The sequence below is a fragment of the Nannospalax galili genome, unplaced genomic scaffold (genome assembly GCF_000622305.1).
Source record: "Nannospalax galili isolate Female #2095 unplaced genomic scaffold, S.galili_v1.0 scaffold23, whole genome shotgun sequence".
In the NCBI taxonomy this organism is placed as follows: Eukaryota; Metazoa; Chordata; class Mammalia; order Rodentia; family Spalacidae; genus Nannospalax; species Nannospalax galili.
Genome location: NW_008350771.1, coordinates 703227 through 727283, shown reverse-complemented (window position 1 = coordinate 727283; position 24057 = coordinate 703227). Strand labels below are relative to the sequence as shown.

At 50.5% G+C, this 24057-nt stretch overlaps 1 protein-coding gene across 5 annotated transcripts in view; it reads left to right on the top strand.

Moving 5' to 3' along the window:
- The window catches only part of Ptpru (protein tyrosine phosphatase receptor type U), a 79124-nt gene extending 60080 nt beyond the window's left edge, over nucleotides 1-19044 (top strand). For 3 of the 5 annotated variants that reach the window (XM_017801904.2, XM_008847920.3, XM_008847922.2), the window contains 12 exons: nucleotides 5020-5056; nucleotides 5677-5774; nucleotides 5868-5984; nucleotides 6859-7013; nucleotides 9277-9412; nucleotides 9788-9937; nucleotides 10092-10265; nucleotides 12969-13109; nucleotides 15279-15404; nucleotides 15601-15758; nucleotides 17614-17749; nucleotides 17935-19044. In XM_017801904.2, coding sequence (XP_017657393.1) covers nucleotides 5020-5056; nucleotides 5677-5774; nucleotides 5868-5984; nucleotides 6859-7013; nucleotides 9277-9412; nucleotides 9788-9937; nucleotides 10092-10265; nucleotides 12969-13109; nucleotides 15279-15404; nucleotides 15601-15758; nucleotides 17614-17749; nucleotides 17935-17997 — 1491 coding nt within the window. In that variant the 3' untranslated portion in view covers nucleotides 17998-19044. The remainder of the gene's footprint in view (nucleotides 1-5019; nucleotides 5057-5676; nucleotides 5775-5867; nucleotides 5985-6858; nucleotides 7014-9276; nucleotides 9413-9787; nucleotides 9938-10091; nucleotides 10266-12968; nucleotides 13110-15278; nucleotides 15405-15600; nucleotides 15759-17613; nucleotides 17750-17934) is intronic. The other 2 variants (XM_017801905.2, XM_008847921.3) reach the window with 1 other exon arrangement.
- The last annotated feature ends 5013 nt before the right edge of the window (nucleotides 19045-24057 follow it).

The following is a 24057-nucleotide window of genomic DNA, read 5'->3' as shown; positions in this document are numbered from 1 at the left end:
CTCCTCCCCTGGGAGAAGTTCCCTCCTGTCCTCCACTACCTGGACAAGGACAGTGGTGTTGGGGTGCTGTCCCAGCCTGCTCGGCACTGGCCATTGCTGTCACTCTCATCCCTCTATCTAGCCATTCCCAGTGAGCATCATTAGCTGTACCTTCTGTGGGCCCCTCCATATATATAAAGGGGAAGCTGCTGGGGGTGGGGCTTGTCTCTGCTACCTAGAGGTCAAGGTCTTCAGACAGTCCTGGATCAGTCCTCCTAAAACTTATTTCCCCAATGTTTATATCCCTTTATGATCAGTTTGCTTAAAATTCAGCATCAACCAATTTCCTCTCAATTTAGCCCCAATTTGAATGTGTGTATGTGTGTGTGTGTGTCTGTGTGTGTGTGTGTGTCTGTGTGTTTTAAGTAGTTTGGATATCAGTTTAAAAAGTTTTATCATCTTTTGATCTTTTGAGCATTAAAACAAGAACTGAGGTAGCTCAGTTGGTAGAGTGCTTGCCAAACATACATGAAGTCCTGAGCGGTTTCCAGGACCAGCACCACGTGAAAACTGGGTGTGGTGGTGCACAGCTTTCAGGAGGGGGAAGTAGGAGGATCAGAAGTTCAAGGTCATTCTCAGCTATACAGTGGGTTGGAAGCCAGCCTGTCTCAAAATAAGTAAAATAAATAAATAAATAAAATAAAACCCCTAATTCATTTCACAACATTTTGATTTTATTTTTAAACATGTTATTTTCATAATAGTTATAATTGTTGTTATTGCTTTTGGTTTCTTAGACAAGGTCTCACTCTGTAGCCAGTCAGCAGTTTCCTACCTCAGCCTCTTTAGTGGTGAGATTTTTAGATGTGAGCAGTTTTCCTATGATTTAATGGCTGATATTCTCTATTATTTTATGCTACATTTTCTATTTTATCTCCTTTTCCCTTTAAAAAGATAAAAATTAGCTGGGCATGGTGGTACACGCCTGTAGTTCCAGCACTTGGGAGGCAGAGGCAGGTGGGTCTCAGTGAGTTCAAGGCCAGCCTGGTCTACATAGTGAGTTCCAGGACAGCTGGGGCTACAGGGAGACCCTGCTTCAAAAAGACTAAAAATCCCCCCAAAAAACAACCAAAAAAAACCAAAACAAAAAAAGATAAAAATTATTATTGCTAGAATTCTGTTCATTATCAGACTTTCAGACAACACAGAGAGACTAATGTGAAGGGCAGGGTCCCCCCAGTCACATTTGGCAGAGACAACCAATTAATTATCCCAGATGTGCCCCTTATTTTGAGTGCATTCACAGTTTGTAAGGTTCTCAAATGTGAAAGGACCATTAGGCTCACAAAAGACAGCAAATATGCTAAGTCTTAGCGCCCCCTGTGGGTTGTAATGAATATAGGTCATTACAGGTCTTATGATTGTGGTTTCCCTGCAGTAAACAGTCTGCCTTTGAGTCCAACCCATTTGATTCCCTGTTGTCAAGATTCCTAAGAAATACCTTTAGAAGACTCAGCTTAATGCTGCCTCAGATGAACACAGTGAATATTTGTGTTCCTGATGGCATCTTGAATACCTTGAATTGTTTAATCTCCACTGGGCTGTGCACAAAGGAGGGACCACCTTGACCAGCATTTGACAGAGGGGAGTGCTGAACCTTAGGAAGGTGAAATGACTTGTATAAGGCCACAAACTAGTTTCAGTGCTCAAATTTCATACTCGACGGTGGTCTTGTCCTTGGGAGCATCGGGATGCCCTGGGCTCGCCTACAGTGCAGACTCCAAAGGCTCAGGTGTGCAGAGAGCGAGGTCCTTGCAGCTACAGTGCTTCCTGGGGCATGAGGTCCAGAGGTCTCCATGTTGCTCTCTAAAGTGGGTGTGTGCAAAGAGGTCTGCTTGCTTTCCTTTAAGGACTGATAGTTTAAATTTCTTTGGGGCTCGGGGATGGCTCAGTTGGTAAAGTCCTTGCCATGCAAGTGTGACAACCCAAATTCAGTCCCAAGAACCCATGTTAAAAAGCCCAGGGTGGGGGCTGGAGAGATGGTTAAGAGCACTGGCTGCTCATGCAGAGGACCCAGGTTCAGTTTCCAGCATCCATGGCGGCTAACAACTGTCTATAACTCTAGTTCCAGAGAATCCAGTGCCCTTTTCTGACCTCTGCATGCACCTGGTACATTTACATACATGCAGGCAAAACACTCATACACATAAAATAAAAGCAAATGAAATTGAAAAAAAATCTTTGTATGGTGACACATGCTTGTAATCCTGGCACTGGGGAGGTAGAGACAGGTGGATTTCTGGGGCTCAGCCAGCCTAGCTTAATTGATGAACTTCAATCTAAAGAAAGACCCTGTTTCCAAGGAGCCTTCCTGAGGATGGTACCTGAGGTTATATGAGCACATGCACCCTCCCCAACATACACACCCCACCCTCCCACCTGCACAGGTGCTTACTCCTACACATGAACATGCACACAAGCACAACATATACTCACATTCATTAAAAACCTATTTGTGTCCTTTGTGTAATCTAACTGTGCAGTAATACATATACTTATTTAAAAAGTGAGGGTCTATGGGCTTGCTCAGCACACCTGTTGCCAAGACTGATCACTTGAGTTGGATACCTGGGACCCATGTGGCAGAAGGAGAGAAGTGACTCCTCAAAGTTGTCCTCTTGGGGCTGGAGAGATGGCTCAGCAGTTAAGAGCACAGACTGCTCTTGCAGAGGACCCAGGTTCAATTCCCAGTACTCACATGGCGGCTATGAACCATCCTTAACTCCAGTTCCAGGGGAATCTGAAGCCCTCTTCTGACCTCTGCGGCATTATATGACATGGGTGCACTCACATAACACACACACACACACACACACACACACACACACACACACACAAAGTTGTCCTCTGATTGCCACACAGGTGCTGTGATATGTGCACATGGAGACACCCCCCCACAATAAATAAAAATGTAATAATTATTTTTAAAGAGGTGAACATGCAGAAATTGTGAATTATCTGCCTAAACACATGCTTCAAATAGGGCTGTGACAAAGTAGATTGGATGACCCACCCCTGCCAACGCCATACTTTCTCCAAAAAAAAGCAATGTCTCTGAACAATGAAAGAAAAAGACTCTGGAGCAGAAGAGAAACATTTGTAATAGAGCTGAAATTTAGACCAGCTAATCACCGGGAAAATTGATTATTTTTTTTTCTCCTCCTTTTGGTGATGGGGTTGGAGCCCAGGCTCTCCCACATACTGGGCATGAGCTCTACCCCTGAGCTAGATTCTCAAGCCCAACCGAGATCAGTTTTAATTGAGTCTCATCCCTCTATTATTTACTGACTGATGCTTGAGTGCTGGCAAGGAGCCGGGAGTGGGGGTGGGGGAACTGGCTGAATCTGGTGATGAACATGTGCCCAGGTGAGGCTTTGGCAAACTGGTTTTGCTCGGAGCTGGCAGGATGGGGATTTTCTGTTCCTGACCTGACTGCTGCTAAGCAGAATCAGGCCCTGGCCTTCCCTGTCTTCCACCTCTGCTGATCCCTCTGATCTGCTGCTAAGGACTCGCTGAAGAGCAATGCCGTGAACAACTGGAGTGAATTGGGCTAGATGGGAGCGGCTGCCAGGAGTGCGGCTGAGGGAGCCGAGGGGGGTTTTCTGTTGTTAGTCACTTTGAAGGTGTTTTGACTCTTTCCCTGGGGATGGTGAGGAGATGTTGCTGTTAGCCACAGTTTTGAGTTCTATTCCTGCATTATTTACTGACTAATGTTTGAGTACTGGTCCTGCTGGGTGGGCCTGCTACCAGGGACTCGGGTCCATTAGACCCAAGGCTGGAGTTTCTCGTCCCTTAGGCGATCAGCTCTCACCCCAGCAGTTCTTGACACCAACACTGTTTGGATCTTCAGAGACCTTTGAAACAGTGCTAACAATAACAGTGACTGTTGTTTGGCCTGCTTTGTGCTTGGCATGGTGACAAACACCACACACCACTGTTTTTACTCTTATCACAGCCCTGGGAGGGAAATCTTGTTATTATCTACTTACAGATGTGAAGATGGAGGTCCAAACAAGCCAGGGGTGTTCCCCTGAGGGTGGCTGAGATTTGACCCTGGCAGTGGAGCATCAGGGTCCTCTAGGCTCTGGAAGCCAAGGGCAGCGTTGAGGGCTTGGCCTTGAAACCAGGGGCAAAGCTTGATGGCTTTCTTTTGCACCTGCCCCGACATACTTTGTAAACTTTCTATGCTGCCTGCAGTAGTGTCCTGGCTGGCTCTTATCCCAGAAAGCTGAGGCCTTTTGAGGGACCTTGGGTGACTACGTCCCTGAAACCTCAACTCATTACTCTTCTCGACTTGAGAGCTTTGGGGATGGAGGATGAGGTAGTTCTGGGATTTTCTTTCATGTAAGATAAGACAGGTAGTGTTTAGCACAGTATGGGACCACAATGGGGCCTCAGGAAAGTTCATTATTATTTAACAAAATTGATTTTAAAGTTTTATTTAAGGGCTGTTTTCTTCCAACTTGAAGCCTTCTTTAAGACACTCTCCCCACCCCCAAACTCCAGGTAGCTGAGCTCCTTGGGAGGGTACTGTTCACTCCCCATGAGAACTGGAAAGGCTGCCAGGCTCTGGTTCTCCCACGTCTGGGGTCCAGGGTGGATTAGGTTTCTAGGGCTCTGGGAGCAGCACAGCATCATCCTGGGCTTTATTTGTCTCCAAACAGCAGCACTGTTGTAAGCAGATAACTCTCCTACTTTGAGATGGGGAGATCTGTTAGGCTCACAGATGAGTGTCCTCTTTAGGTTCTCACTGCAAGTCCCTGGTGTCCCAGCTGTGAAACTGTGATTAGAACTGCAGATTTCTGAGCATTACTTCCCTCTGCCTTGGGGACCGAGAGGACAAGGTCACCCTGATCGGAAGGCATAAGGGCAGGCGGTTCCCTGCAGGGTACTGCTACAGGAAGGAGGGCAATGGGGGGGCTGCGGTCTGAGAGTAAGGGGCTGTTCCCTGAGTACTCACCACGCCCTCTTCTGTTCCAGGGCTACCACAGGTCAAACCACTTCATAGCCACTCAAGGTACCCAGCCCCTCTCTCAGTTTGTGGCACCCTCCCATGTGCTGGAATACCTGCTACCTGCCTGTCTACCTTCCCTGCTGACCAGCTTGGCTCCCTGTCTGCCTCCCTGCCTGTGTGTTTCTTTATCCCTACTCCTTGCCTGGGACTTTCACATCTGGCTTTAGCCTTCATCCCATCTCTGTATCTCCTGATGTGGTCAATCCATCTCCACAACCTGGCCATGTATGTTTCTATGGTGATGCACGTACACGGCCTGGCCAGGTCCCATTCTCATGGGTGTGAAGAGTGCCTTTTGGTCTAGTGCCTGCCTGGTCCCCTCTGGTCCCTTTCCTGCTTCTGTCCCTCCATCTATCGCCTTGGAGGTTTGCCCTGCCACCAAGGGTCTGCCCTACATACTGTTCACTGGACCTTACTCAGCATACCAGACTCTCTCCAGCTTGGCCCTGCCCTGTTATGTGCACCCCAGGGCCCTGCAGGCATGACTCAGTGGTTGGTGGGATGTATGTGGGGGTGAATGAGAATCCTCGGGGAACCTCTTGGCAAGGGGTGATATCAGCAGGTACAGGGTGTGCTGGCCATGGTGGACCTTGCTCAGGGCCAGGTACCCTCTGCACCCCCAGGGCCGAAGCCTGAGATGATCTATGATTTCTGGCGCATGGTGTGGCAGGAGCACTGTGCAAGCATCGTCATGATCACCAAGCTGGTAGAGGTGGGCAGGGTAAGTGGGGCCAGGGATGGGGCAAGTTGGGGGTAGGGTGGGCCACAACATGTGCCCAGGAGCCCGCTGAGCCCTGTGCTTTGGGGGCTGCAGGTGAAGTGCTCTCGGTACTGGCCAGAGGACTCAGACATGTATGGGGACATCAAGATCACACTGGTGAAGACAGAGACTCTGGCCGAGTATGTGGTGCGCACCTTTGCCCTGGAGCGGGTAAGTCTTCCCCATGCCTATTCCTGGGGGAGCCTACCTTCGTCCAACCCAGGAAGCATGAGGGTGAGGAGGGAAAGAATGCCTTTGGTAACACTTGCTGGGAGCATGGCTGAGGTGGAGTGGTGTCTCTCTCTGCTGGACTCTAAGATAATGGGGATCTGATGGCTGTCCTGTGTTGTTCTCTGGTATGTGGGAACTGTTGTATTGTCTTAGCCCTGGAAGCTGTGGGGAGGTGTTTACCCCCATTTTGTTCAGCCCCATTTTGCAGATGAGAAAAATGAGGCTCAGAGGGTTTCCTCATGCATTAGCGCCTACCACTGTTCCACCTAATCACTCTGTAAAATCCTCAGAGGAGGGCCAATGAGATGGCTCAGTGGGTAAAAGTGCTTGCTGTGAGAGCTTGATGACCCTAGCTTGATCCCTAACATCCATGGTAGAGGGAGAGAATCAACTCCTAAAATTTGTCCTTTGATCCCCATACGTGTGCTATGGATGCATATGCCCCCACTAACACAAAACAGGCACACATATATGATAATAAAATAAAATCTTTTTTAAAATTCCCAGAGGACACAGTTGTCCCTGTAGAAACTAAGACCAAAGTCATAATGTTCTCCTGTGTTTACATAACAACTCAGAGGCAAGAAAGATGTTTGATAGCATAGGTTTAAACATCTGGTCAACCCCTGTCCACATGTACAGCACATGTCTGTCCAGCCTCAGCAGAGGAGATTCTCCTCTCCAGGCCTTGGTTTCCTCATGGATAATGGATGTTGATACTGACTTTGCCATAAAGGAACAAGATGCCCTGGTATACAGCAAGTATCTAATAGATGCTGCCAGTGACTGACTGTTACCACTGTGGTTTCCACAGAGAGGCTACTCTGCCCGGCACGAGGTCCGCCAGTTCCACTTCACGGCGTGGCCAGAACATGGTGTCCCCTACCATGCTACAGGGCTGCTGGCCTTCATCCGGCGTGTGAAGGCCTCTACCCCACCTGATGCTGGACCCATTGTCATCCACTGCAGGTGGGGCCACTGGGGAATCCCAAGATGAGGGACCAGGGCTGCGTGGGGTAGCTTCAAGGTCCCTAAGGAGGATTAGGCCTGGGTTTAGCCTGCTTGGAGACAGAGCCCCCCACCCCCAACACACACGTAGATCTGGAAGCGTTGGCTCTGAGGTTGGCACACCTGTAGAGAGCTTTTGCCAGAGCTGAGGATTCTTGGAGCCTGGAGGGGGTCCCAGGGGTGGCAAAGTACCTGGCATGATAGAGTCCTGCCTGCTTTGTTCATTGCACATCTGCTGTGTGCTAGGCTTAGCCTGAGGCAGAGAAGGATTCACCTTCTCCTCATACCCAGTGGTCTCTGCTTGGCCCTTTACCTTCATGCTGATCTGCAGCCTGACCTTCACCCCACCCCTTTCATCCCTGGCTCTTGCTGGCTCCTCTTCTGCCCGCCCTGCTTCCCCCTCACTCTACATCTCCCTCTTGCTTTTCTTCCTGGAGCTCTTCCCCTCTTGGGCTTCATAGGTCCTATGGGCCTGCAGGCCACAGTCCCTATGGCTTGTCCTGGCTCCTCAGCTCACCAAGTGTCATGTGGCTGACCCCTTCCTCTGCCCTGAAGGCCAGCTTCTCCTTGATTTCCTCAGGCCTCTTTACAATACCATCTTTTTTTTTTTTTTGGTCTTTTTGAGACAGGGTCTCCCTGTAGCCCCAGCTGTCCTGGAACTCACTATGTAGTACAATACCATCTTTTAAAAATAAATCTAAACTGATACATAATGCACTTAATGCAAGGTATAGTTAAATCATGAACAATAAGTGTACATGTACACTTATGATGGTTCACTAACTGAATGTACCTGTAGCTCTACTCAGATAAAAAAAATAAAGCACTGGGGGTGGATGGGGAGATCTGAGTTTGATCCCTAATACCCATGTACAAGGTTGGGTATAGAGTGCTTATAATTTCAGCACTGGGGCAGAGGAGCCAGGAGGATCCCTAGGGCTTACTGGCTAGCAGCCTAGCCTAGTCCTCGAGCCTGAGGTCCCCATGAGAGACACTGTCTCAAAGGAAAGTGTACAGCACACAAAGAATGACACCTGATGTTGATCTTTGACCTCCACTTATTTGCACACCTATGCATACATATACCCACTCCCACATGTGTACAGCCCCGCCCCCCCCAATTAGATTAAAAAATAAAAATAAGTAAATGCGAAGAACCCTGAGCTCAATTTTGGAATGTTCCCTGCTCTCAGAGCTATCACTACCTACCTTCTCCCCCATAGGCAGCCTTTCATGGTCTTGAATATATAAGTCAAGTTCCTCATATATAAGTTGAGTCCCTCAGTGTGAACTCTGCTGTGTGACTTCCTTCCCTTCACCTTAGTGTGTGAGTTCCATCCTCTCAGCATCACCTTCAGGGCAAGTAGACTCCGGTGTATCCACCCACCTACTGTTGCTAGGCATCTGGTGGTTTCCAGTCAGGACTCTCAGGAATAGGGGTGATAAAATAAAATGACAGCACTCAGAACATTTTAAGGCATGGCTTCTGGTCAGGAAACACAGGCTTCTGTGGGCCATGTGAGGAGTGGAACTGCGGTTTATGAATGTTTAGCCTTAGTGGAAGCTACTCAAGTTTCCCAAAGTTCTTGTGTGATGTAAGTGGGGTAGCCCTCAATAACAGTTGAATGCCACCATTTTCAAAACTGAACTCTTAGTGTTATCTTTCCAACCCTCCTCTCTGTTAACACTGGTCACGCATGTCAGTAATGAATCTTGAAGGAGGAGCCAGGGAGACAGCCACATAAACATGGACCTTGTATCAAAATGTGTTTTAATGAAAGCTGGCTGTGCTGCTCTGAGAGCTCTAAAGAGGGCCATCTGCTTGGAAGGGCTGGAGGCTCCACCGGGGATGTGGGTGGGCATGAGTGCATGGGGTTTTGAAGGATGTACAGGAGACTGGGATATCTGGATTGAACTCTGAGAATCATTTCCATTCCTCTCCCTGAATCTTCCTGAGTTGCTAAGGTGAGACAGCTCACTTTTGTATTCACCCTTCCTCTCTCCTTCCTCTCCTTCCCCAACCCCTATCCTCAGCTCCCCATCTCTTTCCTCTGCCACATTTCAGAGAACTCTCCTGGCCTCTGCTCCCCAGCCCCTCCTTGTTGGGTCCTTTCCCTGTGTTCCTGACCCCTAAGTTATATAGATATAGCAGATGCCCTGGTCCTGAGACCCCCCCCCGCCTCCCCGCCCAAGGCTCTAATGTGACCCTGGGCCTCTCTTCCAGTGCGGGCACTGGCCGCACAGGCTGCTACATCGTCCTGGATGTGATGCTGGACATGGCAGAGTGTGAGGGTGTTGTGGATATTTACAACTGTGTGAAGACCCTCTGTTCCCGGCGTGTCAACATGATCCAGACTGAGGTTGGAAGCCCAACCCTGTCCTCCACCTCTCCTCTCCCTCTAGGATTCAGATCTCTCTTGTGGAGCTCAGAGCTGGCGGAGCATATCTGCAGGGCAGGGGGATTCTTGGGTCTTACCACAGGTGAGTCAGATAGCAGTGGGCTCTGGAGTCAGATGTACCAGGGTTTGTGTCCTCAAAAGATTTAGGACCTCAGGCTGGCACCACACAGATGATCTGCTGGATGTTAAAGGATCAAGTAAACAAGAGCTGTCATGAAGGTTGGACTTGACCTGAGTCCTCCTGCCTCAGCCTTGAATTTGCTTGTCCTTCCCTCCTCTACAGAGCCCCAGTTTCCAGTCCCTTCCTCATTCTCACCTTCCTGTCTTCTGTTCCAGGAGCAGTATATCTTCATCCATGATGCAATCCTGGAGGCCTGCCTGTGTGGGGAGACCACCATCCCTGTCAATGAGTTCAAGGCCACCTACAGGGAGATGCTCCGAATTGACCCTCAGAGTAATTCCTCTCAGCTGCGGGAAGAGTTTCAGGTAGGCCGGCTGAGTATGTGTGTGTAGGACTGTGGTGTGTGGGTGTGTATGGGAGTAGGTATGAGTGTGTGTGTGTACAACAGGAGGGGGATGTGTTTTTTTGCTTCACTCTCAGACCGGGCCATGCTGTCTGTCCTCACCCCACTGTCTGTAGACACTGAATTCGGTCACACCGCCGCTGGACGTGGAGGAGTGCAGCATCGCTCTGCTGCCCCGGAACCGGGACAAGAACCGCAGCATGGACGTGCTGCCACCCGACCGATGCCTGCCATTCCTCATCTCCACTGATGGGGACCCCAACAACTACATCAATGCAGCCCTGACTGATGTGAGAGCTTGAGGGTGCAGCAGCTCTGGAATCCTTCTTCCTGGGAGGGTCTTCAAAGGAGTAGAGTGGAGGGCTCTGGCGGGGAAACTCCCCCTCTCTACTTCTCATTCTGTTGGACAGGCCCATGGGGTGACCTTCTTACCTTTGTCTTCTATTCTGGATGTTGAAAACAACACTCTCTTCTGGTGTTGCTTTCAGCCTTAGTGAGGGCTTGGGTGGTAGAGTTCAGGCAGGGTTGTCTCCAGGATCAGATGCAGCAGAGCCTGGGCTAGGATTAGTCATACATGGACTTTGGTTGGGGAGTCCCAGAAGATTTGGGGTTAGAACTTCAGTCCTAACATTTAGAGCCAGGGGAGCCTGTCCTGGGGAGATGGAGCAGGACCCTGGTCATGGGTTGAGAGCTCAGGAGTCTTTTAGCAATCCCATCCCCTGTCTTTAGCCCAAGGGACTTCACCTCCTTTACTGGGTGTTACAAGCAGAGCAGGAGATGGGTATTGGGGTTTTGGATGCTGAGGATGCTACTGTCTGAGGAGGAAGAGTCTATGAGGATCACCCCTGTCCCTCTTCCCTCTTGGAGCCTGTTGAGAGAGGTCCAGACAGGTGGAGAACGGAGTGTTACAGAAAATGCTAGAGAACATGGTTTAGACTTGTAGCCACATGGGCTTGTATGTGCCTTGGACCCTCTGCCAGGCTGACTTGCCTTCCTAGATACATCAGGGCAGGCCATCATGGGTGGCGGGGCACATCACAGTGAGAAAGCCCCACTGAGAAGACTGAGCTGTCTTCAGTGAGTCACCACCAGGGAGAAGGGAGGGAGGGAACCAGACCAGATGCAGCACAACTGGATGACTTCCACATAGGGAGAAGAGAGATCCCTCCCAGTGGGTCTCAGGGAGATGGGCCTTTCTTGGCCTTGGTTTCTGGGCCAGAGCCCCTCAGCAGGACTGCACAAGGCACAGTGGAGTTTCTCTAGTGAGGGCAGCTCCCCTGCGTTTCCCATGAGTGAGACCTGGGAGAGACTCATCATCACTGGTACTTAGCCCATTGCCATGTGAGTGCTCATGTATGCCCTTGGCTTGCTTGGGGGTGTCTGGACCTGCTCCTGGAGGGTAGCATGATTTGGAATGGGAACTTAGGATCTTGTGACCTCCCTCTCAGCCCTGACGTTCATCCCAGTGTGCCAGCTGCACCCTGGGGTCTGGATGGGAGGCTCTGGGGAGCTTGAGTCTTTAGCTGGCAAGGAGTGGGAATCATGGGTGGAAATGGGTGGTTGGGAGAAGCTGCTGGCGCAGCTCTGCCCCATCCTGGGTCCCTGATGCCTCAGATACTCGCCCCCAGCCTGTGGCTTGGGTCTGGGATCCAGGAGGCCTGAATTTTGGATGGCAGTGGGTTTGTCTGGAGCAGAGGAGTCAGCTGAGGTTTGTTTGGAGTGGTCCAGTCTATAGGAAATCCGGGGGGCACTCATTCCTAAGTGTTGGCCTCTGGGAGCTACTGATCAGAGTACTGTCAGTGGGCCCTGAGGGTTTGCAGCTGGGCAGGGGCCTTATATCTCTGTCCTGTGGAACATGGCAGAAGGCAGGCCAAGGATCACTCAGGACCAATCAGGGCTGAGACCAGAGGAAGCAGAGGACAGTCAGAGTCCTGCCAGCACCTAAGTTCATAAGGAGGGCCAGGGTCGGAATAGGGTTGTAGAAGGAAAGGGAGGGGAGGAGTTCAGGGGTGGGGCAAGAGACCCTCGGGAGGCTTGGCACTGGACTTCTGTGAAGAGAGGACTGGGTGCTAGCTCACCTGGCAGGGAACAGGGAGCAGAGTCAGGCCTGTTACCATCTGGGGAACAGCATGGGGTCTCTAACCTTTCAGCTGTGAGGCCAGAAATAGTCTAGGGATTTTTTTATTTAGAAATAATTATTGAGGGCCACTGGTGCAGGCCTTTAATTCCAGTACTCAGGAGGCAGAGGGAGGGATCTCTCTGAGATCAAGGCCAGCCTGGTCTAAAGGAGTTCCATGCCAGCTGGCGCCTGCTCCAAGCAACATCCTTTGGCTACAACATAAATTGGTAACATCGCGATTCCCAGCTTTGATCTCAATGTGATGGGTTTCAATCTGATTAAAAATTCCAACGAAAAGGGAAAGCTCAGAATAGTGAATTTAAAAAAAAAAAAAAAAAAAAAAAAAAGTAACTATTGAACTCTTAAAATATACTGGGCAGAGTCTAGACCCTGAGATCTCTGATTCTCTAACCTGGGGCGTTTGGGCAGGGCTAGTAAATACACAATGGAATGCCAAACATTGGGAATTTCAATAGAAATCAACAGGCAAAAGAACTTCATTCAGAGGCGGGGCCTGTGTATGGCCAGGCTTGAGGAAGTGATAAGGGACTTCTTAAGGAGATGACAGTTCATCAAAGACCAGAGGGAAGTGAGGGAGAGAGCCAAGCAGATATTTCGTAGATTGGCCCTGGGCTGGAGAGATGGTAGGGAGAAAGCTTGAGTCCCCATTCAGGGATCTTTTGCTGCTTAGCTCACGTGGGCCATGGGCTTGGGTACTATAGGCCTGGGGCCGGCGACCCTGTCAGCTTAGGCTTCAGCATGCTGGGCAGCCTCTGGCAAGGACCACTGTGGCAGCCTGGTCCTGCTGGCACAGCTGTCCTGTCGAGGTTGGGCTGAGCACAGATCCCTGCTGAGCGCTGGTCTCTCCCTACAGAGTTACACTCGGAGCGCAGCCTTCATCGTGACCCTGCACCCACTGCAGAGCACCACCCCTGACTTCTGGCGGCTGGTCTACGACTATGGATGCACCTCCATCGTCATGCTCAACCAGCTGAACCAGTCCAACTCTGCCTGGGTGAGGCTGGCCAGGGCCTCAGTGTGTTCCAGGTCACCATCCCCAAAGTCAAAAGCAGGAGCCCAGCTCTGCCATCCATGTATTGTGTGGTCTTAGACCAGTCCCACTCCTCCCCAGAGCCTTGGTTTCCTGGTCTATAAGCAAGATTTCATATGGAACCAACTGGCTGCTTTTTTTTCAGCACTTGCTGTAAGCCAGGGGCCCTTTTGCATTCATGGTCTTTTATCTAATTGAGGTGAAGGCTTCAGAGGGGAAAAGGGAATTAAGACCCTTGGGGAGAAGTACTTTCTCCAACATCACATAGCTGGGAGGGGGCAGTGCTGTGATCCCTACCCTGGAGTGTCCCTTTCAAAGTTTCTGCTTGTGTGGTAGGTCCCCTAGACTACCCACCCCGTGGCCTTTGAGGGGCCTCTTTTCTCTTGGACTTAGGGTAAGCTATGTTACCTCTTTATGCCCCCACTTTCCTTTTCTGTAAAATGGGCCCCATCACAGGACCTTTTCTGATGGGAATTGTGCTGGGCCTGGCATAATTGCTCAGGGATGCAGATGATAATGGTGACAGTCGCTGCTGAGGGTGGCCAGACACTGGCTAGTGATAGAAAATCTGGGAATGCCCTTTGGACTCCCCATTTCCCTTTGGGACTCCCAGGGCCAGAGCTCCTAGGAGTGCAGATGCCTGACCTTCTAACTATCTGACCACACACGCTGGGTCTCCCTCCACCCACCAGATGCCCCTGCCCTCTGCCCTCTGCCCAGAAGGTTTTCTGAGGTGAGCCACGGATTCTTCTGACTGCCTATGAGTGAGGTTGCTGGCACGTGACCCAGTACTACAGAGATGGGCCCTGGGTCCTGGGTAGGGGTCTGGATCAGTCTCAGCTCTGGCAGGAGCCCACCTTTGTTGGGGTGGAGGGAAAGATGCAGAGCAAGTTTACCCAGACATCACTGGCTCCTCACCAAACTGCTCATGCATTCAGCCATTTTCTCTAGGGATTCTCTCTGCCAGGCTTATGGCAGGCAGTAAGAATACCTAGCCCCTTCTAGATCTCACAGTCCAAGGAGAAGCAAATGCACACACAGATAGTACAGATGCCAGAGAGAAAAGCTCATTCTGGAGCTGACACTAGGACGCAGAGAAACCTGGGAGATAATGTGTCCAGAAGGGCTTCCTGGAGGAGGCAGTGTCTGAGCTATGCTGGGTGGGAAGGGAAGAATTCAATGGGGTGAGAAGGTGGGGGAAGGATGATTAAGGCAGAGTTCTGACAAGCACAGGTTTTCAGGACCCCACATGTGAAGAGGAGGTTGCGTCCTCTTCTCGGGGCTGTGGTCAGAGGGAAGCAGATGGAGCATGGTGTCGCTTGGGATGAGTGACTGTTATCTCCGTTCCTGCTGTGTAGTAAGGGCCTACCCAGGGTCAGCATAGCCCAGTGTCAAGCATCTTTAGGCACCTTTTACACATAGTACTCACAGTAACCCCACAAGGACGAGTCCTGTGATGATTTTACAGAGAGGGAAACTGAGTCTCAGGAGGTAAGTTAATATACCCTAGTTTTACAGATGGATAAACTGGGACCAGGTAGAGAACAGGCTAGATGCTTAGGCTCTAGGGTGATCAGTCCATCAGATCTGAGTGTGTCTCTGTGTGTATGTGTGTGTATATGCATGTGGTGCCTGCCTCTGCTCCTTTCCTGTCTCCATGTGGTCTTCAGGGGCAGACAGGTAGCACCTTGTATCTATGGAGGGCTCTGGGCTAGGAGTAGAACCATGTTCCAGCATCAGGGACACCCCACTTCTCAGCTGCATCTGGAGCAAGGAGGTGGGGTTGGATGGGAATGGTTGGGGTGATCCTTGACTCTCCTCAAACGGAGGCAGCATGATGCAGGTATATAGGCACAGTGCATGCAGGATGTAGTAGCATGTTGGGGTGGAGGTGTCTAGCCACGTGGCAGTGGGTATCATGACTCTCTGTGTGCAGGGTCTATTGTGGCTAGACTGAATGTGTTAGGGTAGATGCCCTGGGCAGGTGTCCTTGTGTTCTGATGGTGAGTGGTAGAGAGAGTGTGTCCTGCAGGGGAGTGAGGTGGTGAGCCAGAGTGTAGAGCTCCCAGAGGAGAGGGTTGCATTGGGGTGAGCCCTGGTCCTGCTCTACCTGGCTTTCTCTCTGTGTCCCAGCCCTGTCTGCAATACTGGCCAGAGCCAGGCCGGCAGCAGTACGGCCTCATGGAGGTGGAGTTTGTGTCCGGTACAGCCGATGAGGACTTGGTGGCCCGAGTTTTCCGGGTGCAGAACATCTCCCGGGTGAGTGGCTTGGAGACCCCAAGGGTGAAAACCTGGGTGTCCAGGGCTGCCTTTAGTGACCCTCTAGAGGTCATCAGAGGCTCCTGTGACCTTGATATTCATGTCGTGTGTTGTGTCCGTGTCCCGTGTCCCTGTTCCATGTCCTGTGGCACCCCCCATTCCATGTCCTGTGCCCCCCCCCGCTTCTGTGCCTCAGCTGCAGGAGGGTCACCTGTTGGTACGGCACTTCCAGTTTCTGCGCTGGTCTGCTTACCGGGACACACCTGACTCCAGGAAAGCCTTCCTGCACCTGTTGGCTGAGGTGGACAAGTGGCAGGCGGAGAGTGGGGATGGGCGCACTGTGGTGCACTGCCTGTGAGTGCTTGCCTGGCAGGAGGGGGGAAGGAGGGCTGAGGGAGGGCTAGAAAGGCAGGGCAAGGTCCTGAGACAGGGCTTCAGGGCTGGCATAACAGAACCCAGGCTCACAGGGGCTGTGGCCTGGACCATCTTTGACTAGCCAAGGCTGGTCGTATCTTCCCTGGAGGAATCCAGTCACTTTCCACGACATATAGCTTTAACCTGGGGCAGCTGTCCAGGGCCTTCTGTATAATGTTTGACTTTGACAGTTTAGTCTTGTCAGAATCCCTCACCCCATGAGATTGTAGCTTACTTAAGCCATTTTTCCCTTTTGTGTATGTGTGTGTGCATGATGTCATGGAGGAATCTGGAGGTCAGAGGACAACTTTGTGGAGTTGGTTCTCTGCTTCCACCTTTACATGGGCTCTGGGGATCAAACTCAGATCACCGGTTTGCATGGTAAATGCCTTTATCCACTGATTCATTTGTTGGCGCTATGTAGCATATTTGGATTTTTTTCTTACATTTATTTATTTGATATGTGTGCATGTGCATTAGTGCATGTGTATAAATACATATGTACATGTGTATGCATGTGTGTGCAACAGCATATGTATGTGAAATTAGAGGACAACTTGTAAGAGTTGGTTTTCTCCCCACCATGTGGGTCCTGGGTATTGAACTCAGGTTGTTAATCCCTGTGGCAAGCACCCTTCCCTGTTGAGCCATCTTGCCAGCCCCATGTTGCATACATTTTATGCCAGTGGAATTCTAGTCATGTTTACACATGAACACATGCAATGTCTTTCTTTTTTTCTCCTTCCTTCCTTCCTTCCTTCCTTCCTTGCTTCCTTCCTTCCTTCCTTCTTTTTCTTCCTTTCTCGCACGTGCACGCTCCACTTATTAAATCACATACGTGCTCCGTTCATAAATCTGTTTTCACTCATGTCTGGGTACCTCTTTGTGACCCACTTTAAAAAATATTTTATTTTTATTATTTTTATTTTATGTGTATGACTGTATTCCCTGCATGTATGTAAGTGCACCCATGTTGTGCAAGGCCCATGGATGTCAGAAGAGGGCGTTGGATTCCCTGGAACTGGAGTTATGGACGGTTGTCAGCTGCCATATGGGTGCTGGGAATCGAACCCAGGTCCTCCAGTTAATAGCCAGTGCTGTTAACTGCGGAGCCATCTCTCCAGGCCTAGCAGCCCACTTTTTTATGTTTCTGACACTTACTGAGCTTCCCAGTGCCAGGCCAGCCAGTCCTCAGGAGGTTTGCTTTCCATTCTGAGAGAGAGAGAGAGGGCCTGGAGCAGGAAGCTGAGGGCTAGCTGGTCTCACATTCCCTAGGAGGCACATGGAGTCACAGGAACGGGGAGTGGGGAGGACTCTGGCGGCCACAGGTTGGGTTCAGTGCCCATGTTTGCCTTGTGGTCTGTGTTGCTGGCCTAGACTGTCTTCCCAGAATTCATTTTCCATCTTGCTTTGGGGCTTGTTTGCTGCTGGGCTGCCCTTCCCTGTCACTGCCCTCATCTAGTGTCTCTCTTGGAGTGTCAGGATCTTTTCTCTAGGAGTCTGTAGGCCGTTCTTCCTTGAGAATGTCTTCTGAGATGACATAAGCTTCAGCCCTGAGCTGTCTCTTAAACCTTTTGGTCCCAGGCTGGTCTCTGGGCCCCACCTCTTGCTTCCCCTTGTGGCTCTTTAGTCTTGCCTTCTACTCCCAGGCCTTCTGATCCTTTTCTTTTGGGTTCCCCAGCCCTTCCTCTCCCCTTTGGCCCCTCTGATCTCATCCCTGTCTTTGGTTACCTAGCCCTGCCCTTTACCTTGGATTCCTAGGTCCTGTCCCAAACCTCTTATGTGTCTCCTTTAGCAACGGGGGCGGCCGTAGTGGCACCTTCTGCGCCTGTGCCACGGTCCTGGAGATGATCCGCTGCCACAGCCTGGTGGATGTTTTCTTTGCTGCCAAAACACTTCGAAACTACAAGCCCAATATGGTGGAGACCATGGTGAGGGGCCACATTTCAGACACAGACACTTCCAACTCCCCATCCAAGCCCCACCAGGTTCCTCAGCACCTACTCCCCAGTCTGGTCCCCACCCTGTGCCTTGGTTCCAGTCCTGGGGTGTTAGAATGTTCTCAGTCCTTCTTCTCTGGAGGACGGCCAGGGCTCATGGTACTCTCTCTCTGCAGGATCAGTACCACTTTTGCTATGACGTGGCACTGGAATACCTGGAGGCGTTGGAGTCAAGATAGCAGGCCCCTGGCCTGGGGCACCCACTGAGCACTCAGGGCCTGGCCCGCCATCCTAGACTGGTGAAGAGGACCTGTGTCCCCACTCTGCTCAGCCATAACCCTGTGGGGAGAACACTGGAGTGGACACTGCGCCATCTTGGTGGCTCCCGTGGGCAGACTGCAGGCCAAAGAGGAGCTTAGCAAGAATGCAGTCAGCCCCGCCTCTACAGGGCCCCACAGACCTGTGCAGAGAGGCCTGGGCCAGTGATCCTGGGCTAGAACAGTCAGTGCTGGGGGATCCAGGCCACACTCCTCGACTTCATCCCAGCCCACAAGAGATGAGTGAGGCTCTGCAGAGAAAGTGTCCCAAGCCAAGGTTTTCACCCAACACGGCCCCTTCTACATGCAGTGGAGGCACACTGGGGCTTGGCACCCTGAGTCCCGCCTGGCCTGGCCACTGAGCAGCTGCGGCTGTGTCCTGAGTTGCCGGTGGGACCTGATGAACATCTTCCAGTTCCCTTCTCTATCCCTCTGCTCCCACGGACCTTGGGGTGCTGTGCCTGCCATGCCCCCTCCCCTTCTGCTTCTGAGCTTCCTGGACTAGGATCTCTCATCTGGGCCCCATCCCTGCCTGGCCCAGTGTCTGCAGAGTGATGTCACCTCAGCCCCCTCTTCCCTAGCCTTCAGGGTTGGTCCTGCTCAGCTCTGCAAGGCTGAACCACAGCCCCTGGGGTTGAGGTCCCTGTGGCATCTGGTGAGGCCGCCACTGGGACAGTACAAGAGCAGGGCGGGTCTCAACCCTTAGCGTTCAGGAAAGGAAGGGGGCACTGTGGGATGGAGGACCAGTGCTTTTTTGTTGTTATTTTTTGATGGGAGGGTGAGAAATTCTCTTTATAATGGGGTAGGCCACATCCCCATTCCGTGCCTCAATTTCCCCATCTAAACTGTAGATATGACTACTGACCTACCTCGCAGGGGGCTGTGGGGAGGCATAAGGTAATGTTTGTAAAGTGCTTTGTAAATAAATGTGCTCTCTGAATGCCACTCAGAGACCCTGTGTGTGACTGACCAGCCTGGCCAGGGTCTGCTTACCTGTCCAGCCTCCTGGTGCAGTGTGGGTCAGACAATGAAGAAGCAGAGAGTGGAGACCCAGTACCTCAGTGGGTAAGAGTGCTTGCTGCACAAGCATGGGGACCTGAGTTCAAGTCCCCCGCACCCATGTAAAAAGTCAGGTATGGCTACACATGCCTGTAACCCAAGCATTGGGATGAGTGGTTTCCTGGAACTCACTGGCTGGTCAGCCTCACCCAAACGATGAGCCTCAGGTTCAGTGGAAGACTTGGTTTCCAGGTAATAAGATGGATGGCAATAGAGGAACACACCAGACATCTTCCTTTGGCTATCACATGTGCATATATGGATGTGTGCACCCTCCCCATCCCCTGAAAAAAAAGGAGCAGAGAATGGTGAATGCTGGTGATTAGATCCCTTTCTCCTTTTTATTCAGTCCAGGACCCCAGTCCATGGAGTGATGCCTCCCACAGTTAAGGTAGGTCTTCCTTCCTCAATTAACCTAATTTAGATAATCCCTCACAGGTAGGTTTAGAGGCTTGTGTCCTGGGTGATTTCAGATCCCATCTAGTCAACAATATTAAGCATCATATCGAGGTGTCTGAGGTAGTTTCTCAGGCAGTGGGCTTCTTCTGGTGGTCTGGAGCTGCCTGGCATCCCCCAGGGGGCCAGGTCAGGGTCAGCTCCACTGCAGCAGGAGGGACTCAGCCTTGGCACCAGACAGATCCCAGGTGAGTCAGCTGGGGGCCCTGGGTAGGTCAACTGCCCTCTCCGAGCTTCGGTTTTTCACCTATAACTTGGAATAATCCTGTTGGAATCTGATAGATGGTCTTAGATGGTGCCGAACATGCTGAACAGGCTCTTTGACAAAATACTTAGTAGAGGTGGGACAAGGCAGAGACATCCCTGCTGAACACAACTGTTCAGCTGCCCTGGTCCAGCCTACTCCCAGCCTTAGGCTTCATGGGGACCCAGGTTACACCTGGCTCTGTCACCAGCTTGTTGTGTATGTGTGTCCTTGTGTAAGACACTTCCTATTCTAGGTTTACTTCACATGAAAACTGGCCTTTTTGTAGACTGATTCTATTCACATTCCACCTGATGTCTGTGAGTCAAGATAGGGCCTCTTCATGGGGGTGGTTGCACACACTGTTATCCCAGCACTTGGGAGGCAGAGACAGGTGGATATCTGTGAGATCCAGGCCAGCTTGGTCTATAAAGCTGAGTTCCAGGCCAGCTGGGGCCACAGGAAGACCCTGTCTCAAAAACAAACCAAAACCAACCAACCAAACAAAAAAGATAGGGTCTCTTCTAATGATTCTCAATCCAACTTCTAATCTGAGTTAAAAATTTGGCCAGCTGGCTCAGGTAACAGACTGACCCTCATTCTGCCTTAAGTGATGGGACCCAGATGTACGTCACAGAGACTAACCAAGCCATAGAACATGACTGGCTTTGACCAATAGAATGTGGCCAAAATGATGACATGTGACTTCGGGTTCTCCCTCCAGCCATACTTCAGCATTCGCCTTGCCCTCCTGCCTCTGCCCTGTAAGCAGGCCTGCACAGCCTACTGGGTGATTGGACATCCCCTAATGGTCAGTACCAATTGCCAGACCTGTGTATGAGGCTGTCTTGGATCTTCTAGCCCAGCTGACCTGTCAGGTCAACGTAGCCATGTGATTGATTAGAAGAAACTGCTTGACTAACTTCTGGAACCCAGAGAGATTATAAATGGTTCTTTCTAAAGCCAGCAAGTGTGGAGATCATTTGTTATGTACTAAAATCTAGCTGATACATACATGTGGTGGTGCAGACATAGTGTTCTTTGCTCCACACAGTACTGAGCTCCACAAGGGCTGAGAATGATCCTGTGTTCACCTAAAAGGTTTGTTTTGAAGCTGATGCTCAGGAAATCCTGGCATTCTGAGGGGAGGATGTAGGGAGGCCTCTCTGACCTCATGTGGCCTTTCAGAGGAGCTGGGGCTGGGGTAGGTGTTGGGAGGAGAGCCAACTCCAGAATCAACAAGCCAAGGTTCTATTAACCGTACAGTCTACCAGGAGGTGACCAGAGATGGTTCAGCAGTTAAGAGCACTGATTGCGCTTCCTGAAGACCTGGGTTTGGTTTCCAGCACCCAAATGGCAACTGACAACCATCTGTAACTCCAGTTCCAGGGGAATCCGACACTCTCTTCTGACCTCTGCAGGCATTGCATGACATGGGTGTACTTACATACATACAGGCAATACATTCATACACATAAAAATTTAAAAAGTAAATAAAATGTTTAAAAGAGTATGCATACTTCAACTGAATAATTGTCCTTTGATAAAGACATCTCATATCATGATATAGAGAGCTTTCTATTTCAATAGTTCAGCTTAATAATATTTAGTTACATTTATTTAATTGCATGTATGCATATGAGTGCATTTGCCACAGTGTGCACGTGGAGGTCAGAGGACAGTTTGCAGGCGTCAGTTCTCTCCTTCCACCGTGTGCATCTTAGGGATGGAATTAGGGTCGTCAGGCTTGATAGCAAGCACGCCTAGCCGCTGAGCCATCTTGATGGCCCTTAATGACATTTTAACTTTTTTTTTTTTTTTTTGAGACAGGGCCTCCTTGTTGCCCTGGCTGGCCTAGAACTTGCTATATAGACTAGGCTGGCCTTGATCTCACAGAGCTCCTCCTGCTTCTGCCTCCTGAGTGCTGGGATTAAAGGCATATGCCACCACACCTGGCCAATATTTTGATTTTTTTGGTGATGCAAAGTCATATATATTTAGTAGAAACCATCCTTCACATTTTGAATTTTGATCTTTTCCTGGGCTAGCAATAAGCAGTGTGATCCTCTCTATTGATGCTAGGTAGTGGCCATGAGACCAGAGGGCAAACCACTCATTCTCATACTGAGTTGCTAAGTTACGATGCTGGGTAGGTTAATTGGGTTAAAGGCACTTTTTACTTGGGAGACTTTTCAATTTATGAGTTTATTGTGACCTGAAACTGTGAAAGCTGATAAATACTGGTACTGAGGTCCCTGAAATAAAATGGTGTGCACTACTTTTTAAAAATTTCTTATGGGAGGGCTTGAGAGATGGATCAGCAGTTAAGAGCTCTGGCTGCTCTTGAAGAGGACCTGGATTTAGTTCCTAGCACCCACAAGGTGGCTGACAACTGTCTGTAACTCCAGGTCCAGGGGATCTGATGTCCTCTTCTGACCTCTGTGGGCACTGCATGACATGGGTATACTTACACACATGTAGGCAATACACTGGTACACATAAAATGAAAATAATAAATCACGAGTGTGGATGAAGTGTATGAGTGTGGGTGCACAGATGCCACAGAGTGCATGTGGAGGTCAGAGGATAACCTTAGGGGTTGATCCTCATCTTTCACCTGAGTTAGGGTTGCCTGTTTGTCACTGTGTACACCTGGCTAGCTGGCCTGCAAACTTCCAGGAATTCTCTTTGCCTACCTCTCTCCATTGGAGCACCAGCATGACAGATGTGTCCCGCTCATGTGGATTCTGGGGATCTGAACTCAGGTCTTCAGACTTAGTAGCAAGCCCTTTACTCACTGAGCCATCTCTCCAGCCATACCTTTTGTTTAGTGCCCACTGCTTGCTGTGCTGTGCCTTATTCCCTTTATCTCTTACTTAATTTACTCCGATGCTTTAAAGATTCCACCTTTTCCTGTAGAGATGATAAAATGGAGGTTTTGGAAGGGTATCTGCTCACCCAAGGCTACTAGGGCAGAGTCAGGCTGATCCCCAAACCCCAGCCTTTAGCTAATCATTGGCCTACCTGGGTGGTGTCAAATACCCAAGGATTCCCTTAGATTCAGGACCACCTGGCATTGGTACCTTGGGTCTTGGCACTAATTTTGAGATGCTTGTAATTTAGGAGGGCAGGTGGTGGCCTCTGAGACAAGGTGGCCTGGAGCATAGGAAGATGAAGGATTCTCCAAGTTCTGCCCAGGAACTGGGCTGAGCAGGTGGGGGTAGAAGCCTTGGTTTCCCCAGGACCTGGCAGAGTTTCTGTAATTACAGATGGACTACCAGGAGCCCAGCAATTGATTGTGCTGTAAGAAATGTGGCAGTCAGGACAGTCACCACTTGTCACAGCCCAGACTAGGACATGCTGTGTATCTCAGGCACACAAGTGATGGAGTTGTGTCTCTGACAGATACTAAGGCTGCCCAAGGGCTTGAGAAGGGTTCTGACCACTCTGTATCATTGGGTTCCACCAACCTCCCCTTCTGATCTCTGCTGGATGGGAGCTTAATGGGCTTTGGCCTGGATGCCCCAGGCTGAGGACAGTATGCCATTGGTTGACCTGGATCCAGCCCAGGTTGAAGAATCTTTGGACACAGTGACTTGAAGAAGCAGTGGTTTCATTGGTGCCCATTGTCCAGCGCTCTGTGGAGACTGTTATCTGTAGGTCACCAATGAAGCCAGGAGGGAGGTATTATTTCGGCCCCATTTTAATGAACAGAGAGGCCCAGAGAGCTTAGCTCAAGGTCAGATTGCTGGGAGCGTCATATAAATGGCAACCAGTACATCCTTTGAGAGAGCAGGTCAGGCCTAGTTGTTTGCCTGATCAGACCCTGTGGTAGCCTCTTCTGTTTTGCACCCGAGGACTGAACCTCCTCATGGGACTTCCCAGCTCTGACCTGGTCTCTGTCCCTCTGATTATGGTTCCTCTTGCACCTCTGGGCTCACTCAGTCTCATCCTCAGCTTTCCTGGGCACCTTTCACAGTCTCCAAGTGGCTGGTTCCTTCCTGGTGTCCACCCCTCTGATATCTACACTCTGAATGCCCTGGATGCCCTGCCTGCTTCACTGTAGCTATCACTCTCCCTATGTCTGTACCTTGCTACTTTCTTGCAGGAACATCTGGCTTGTTTTCTTATTGGTTGCTGTTTCCTCCATCAGGCAATGAGCTGCAAGCTGTCAAGGCCATGTGGACCTTGTCCCCTGTGTTCCCTGCACTGAGCATAGGCCC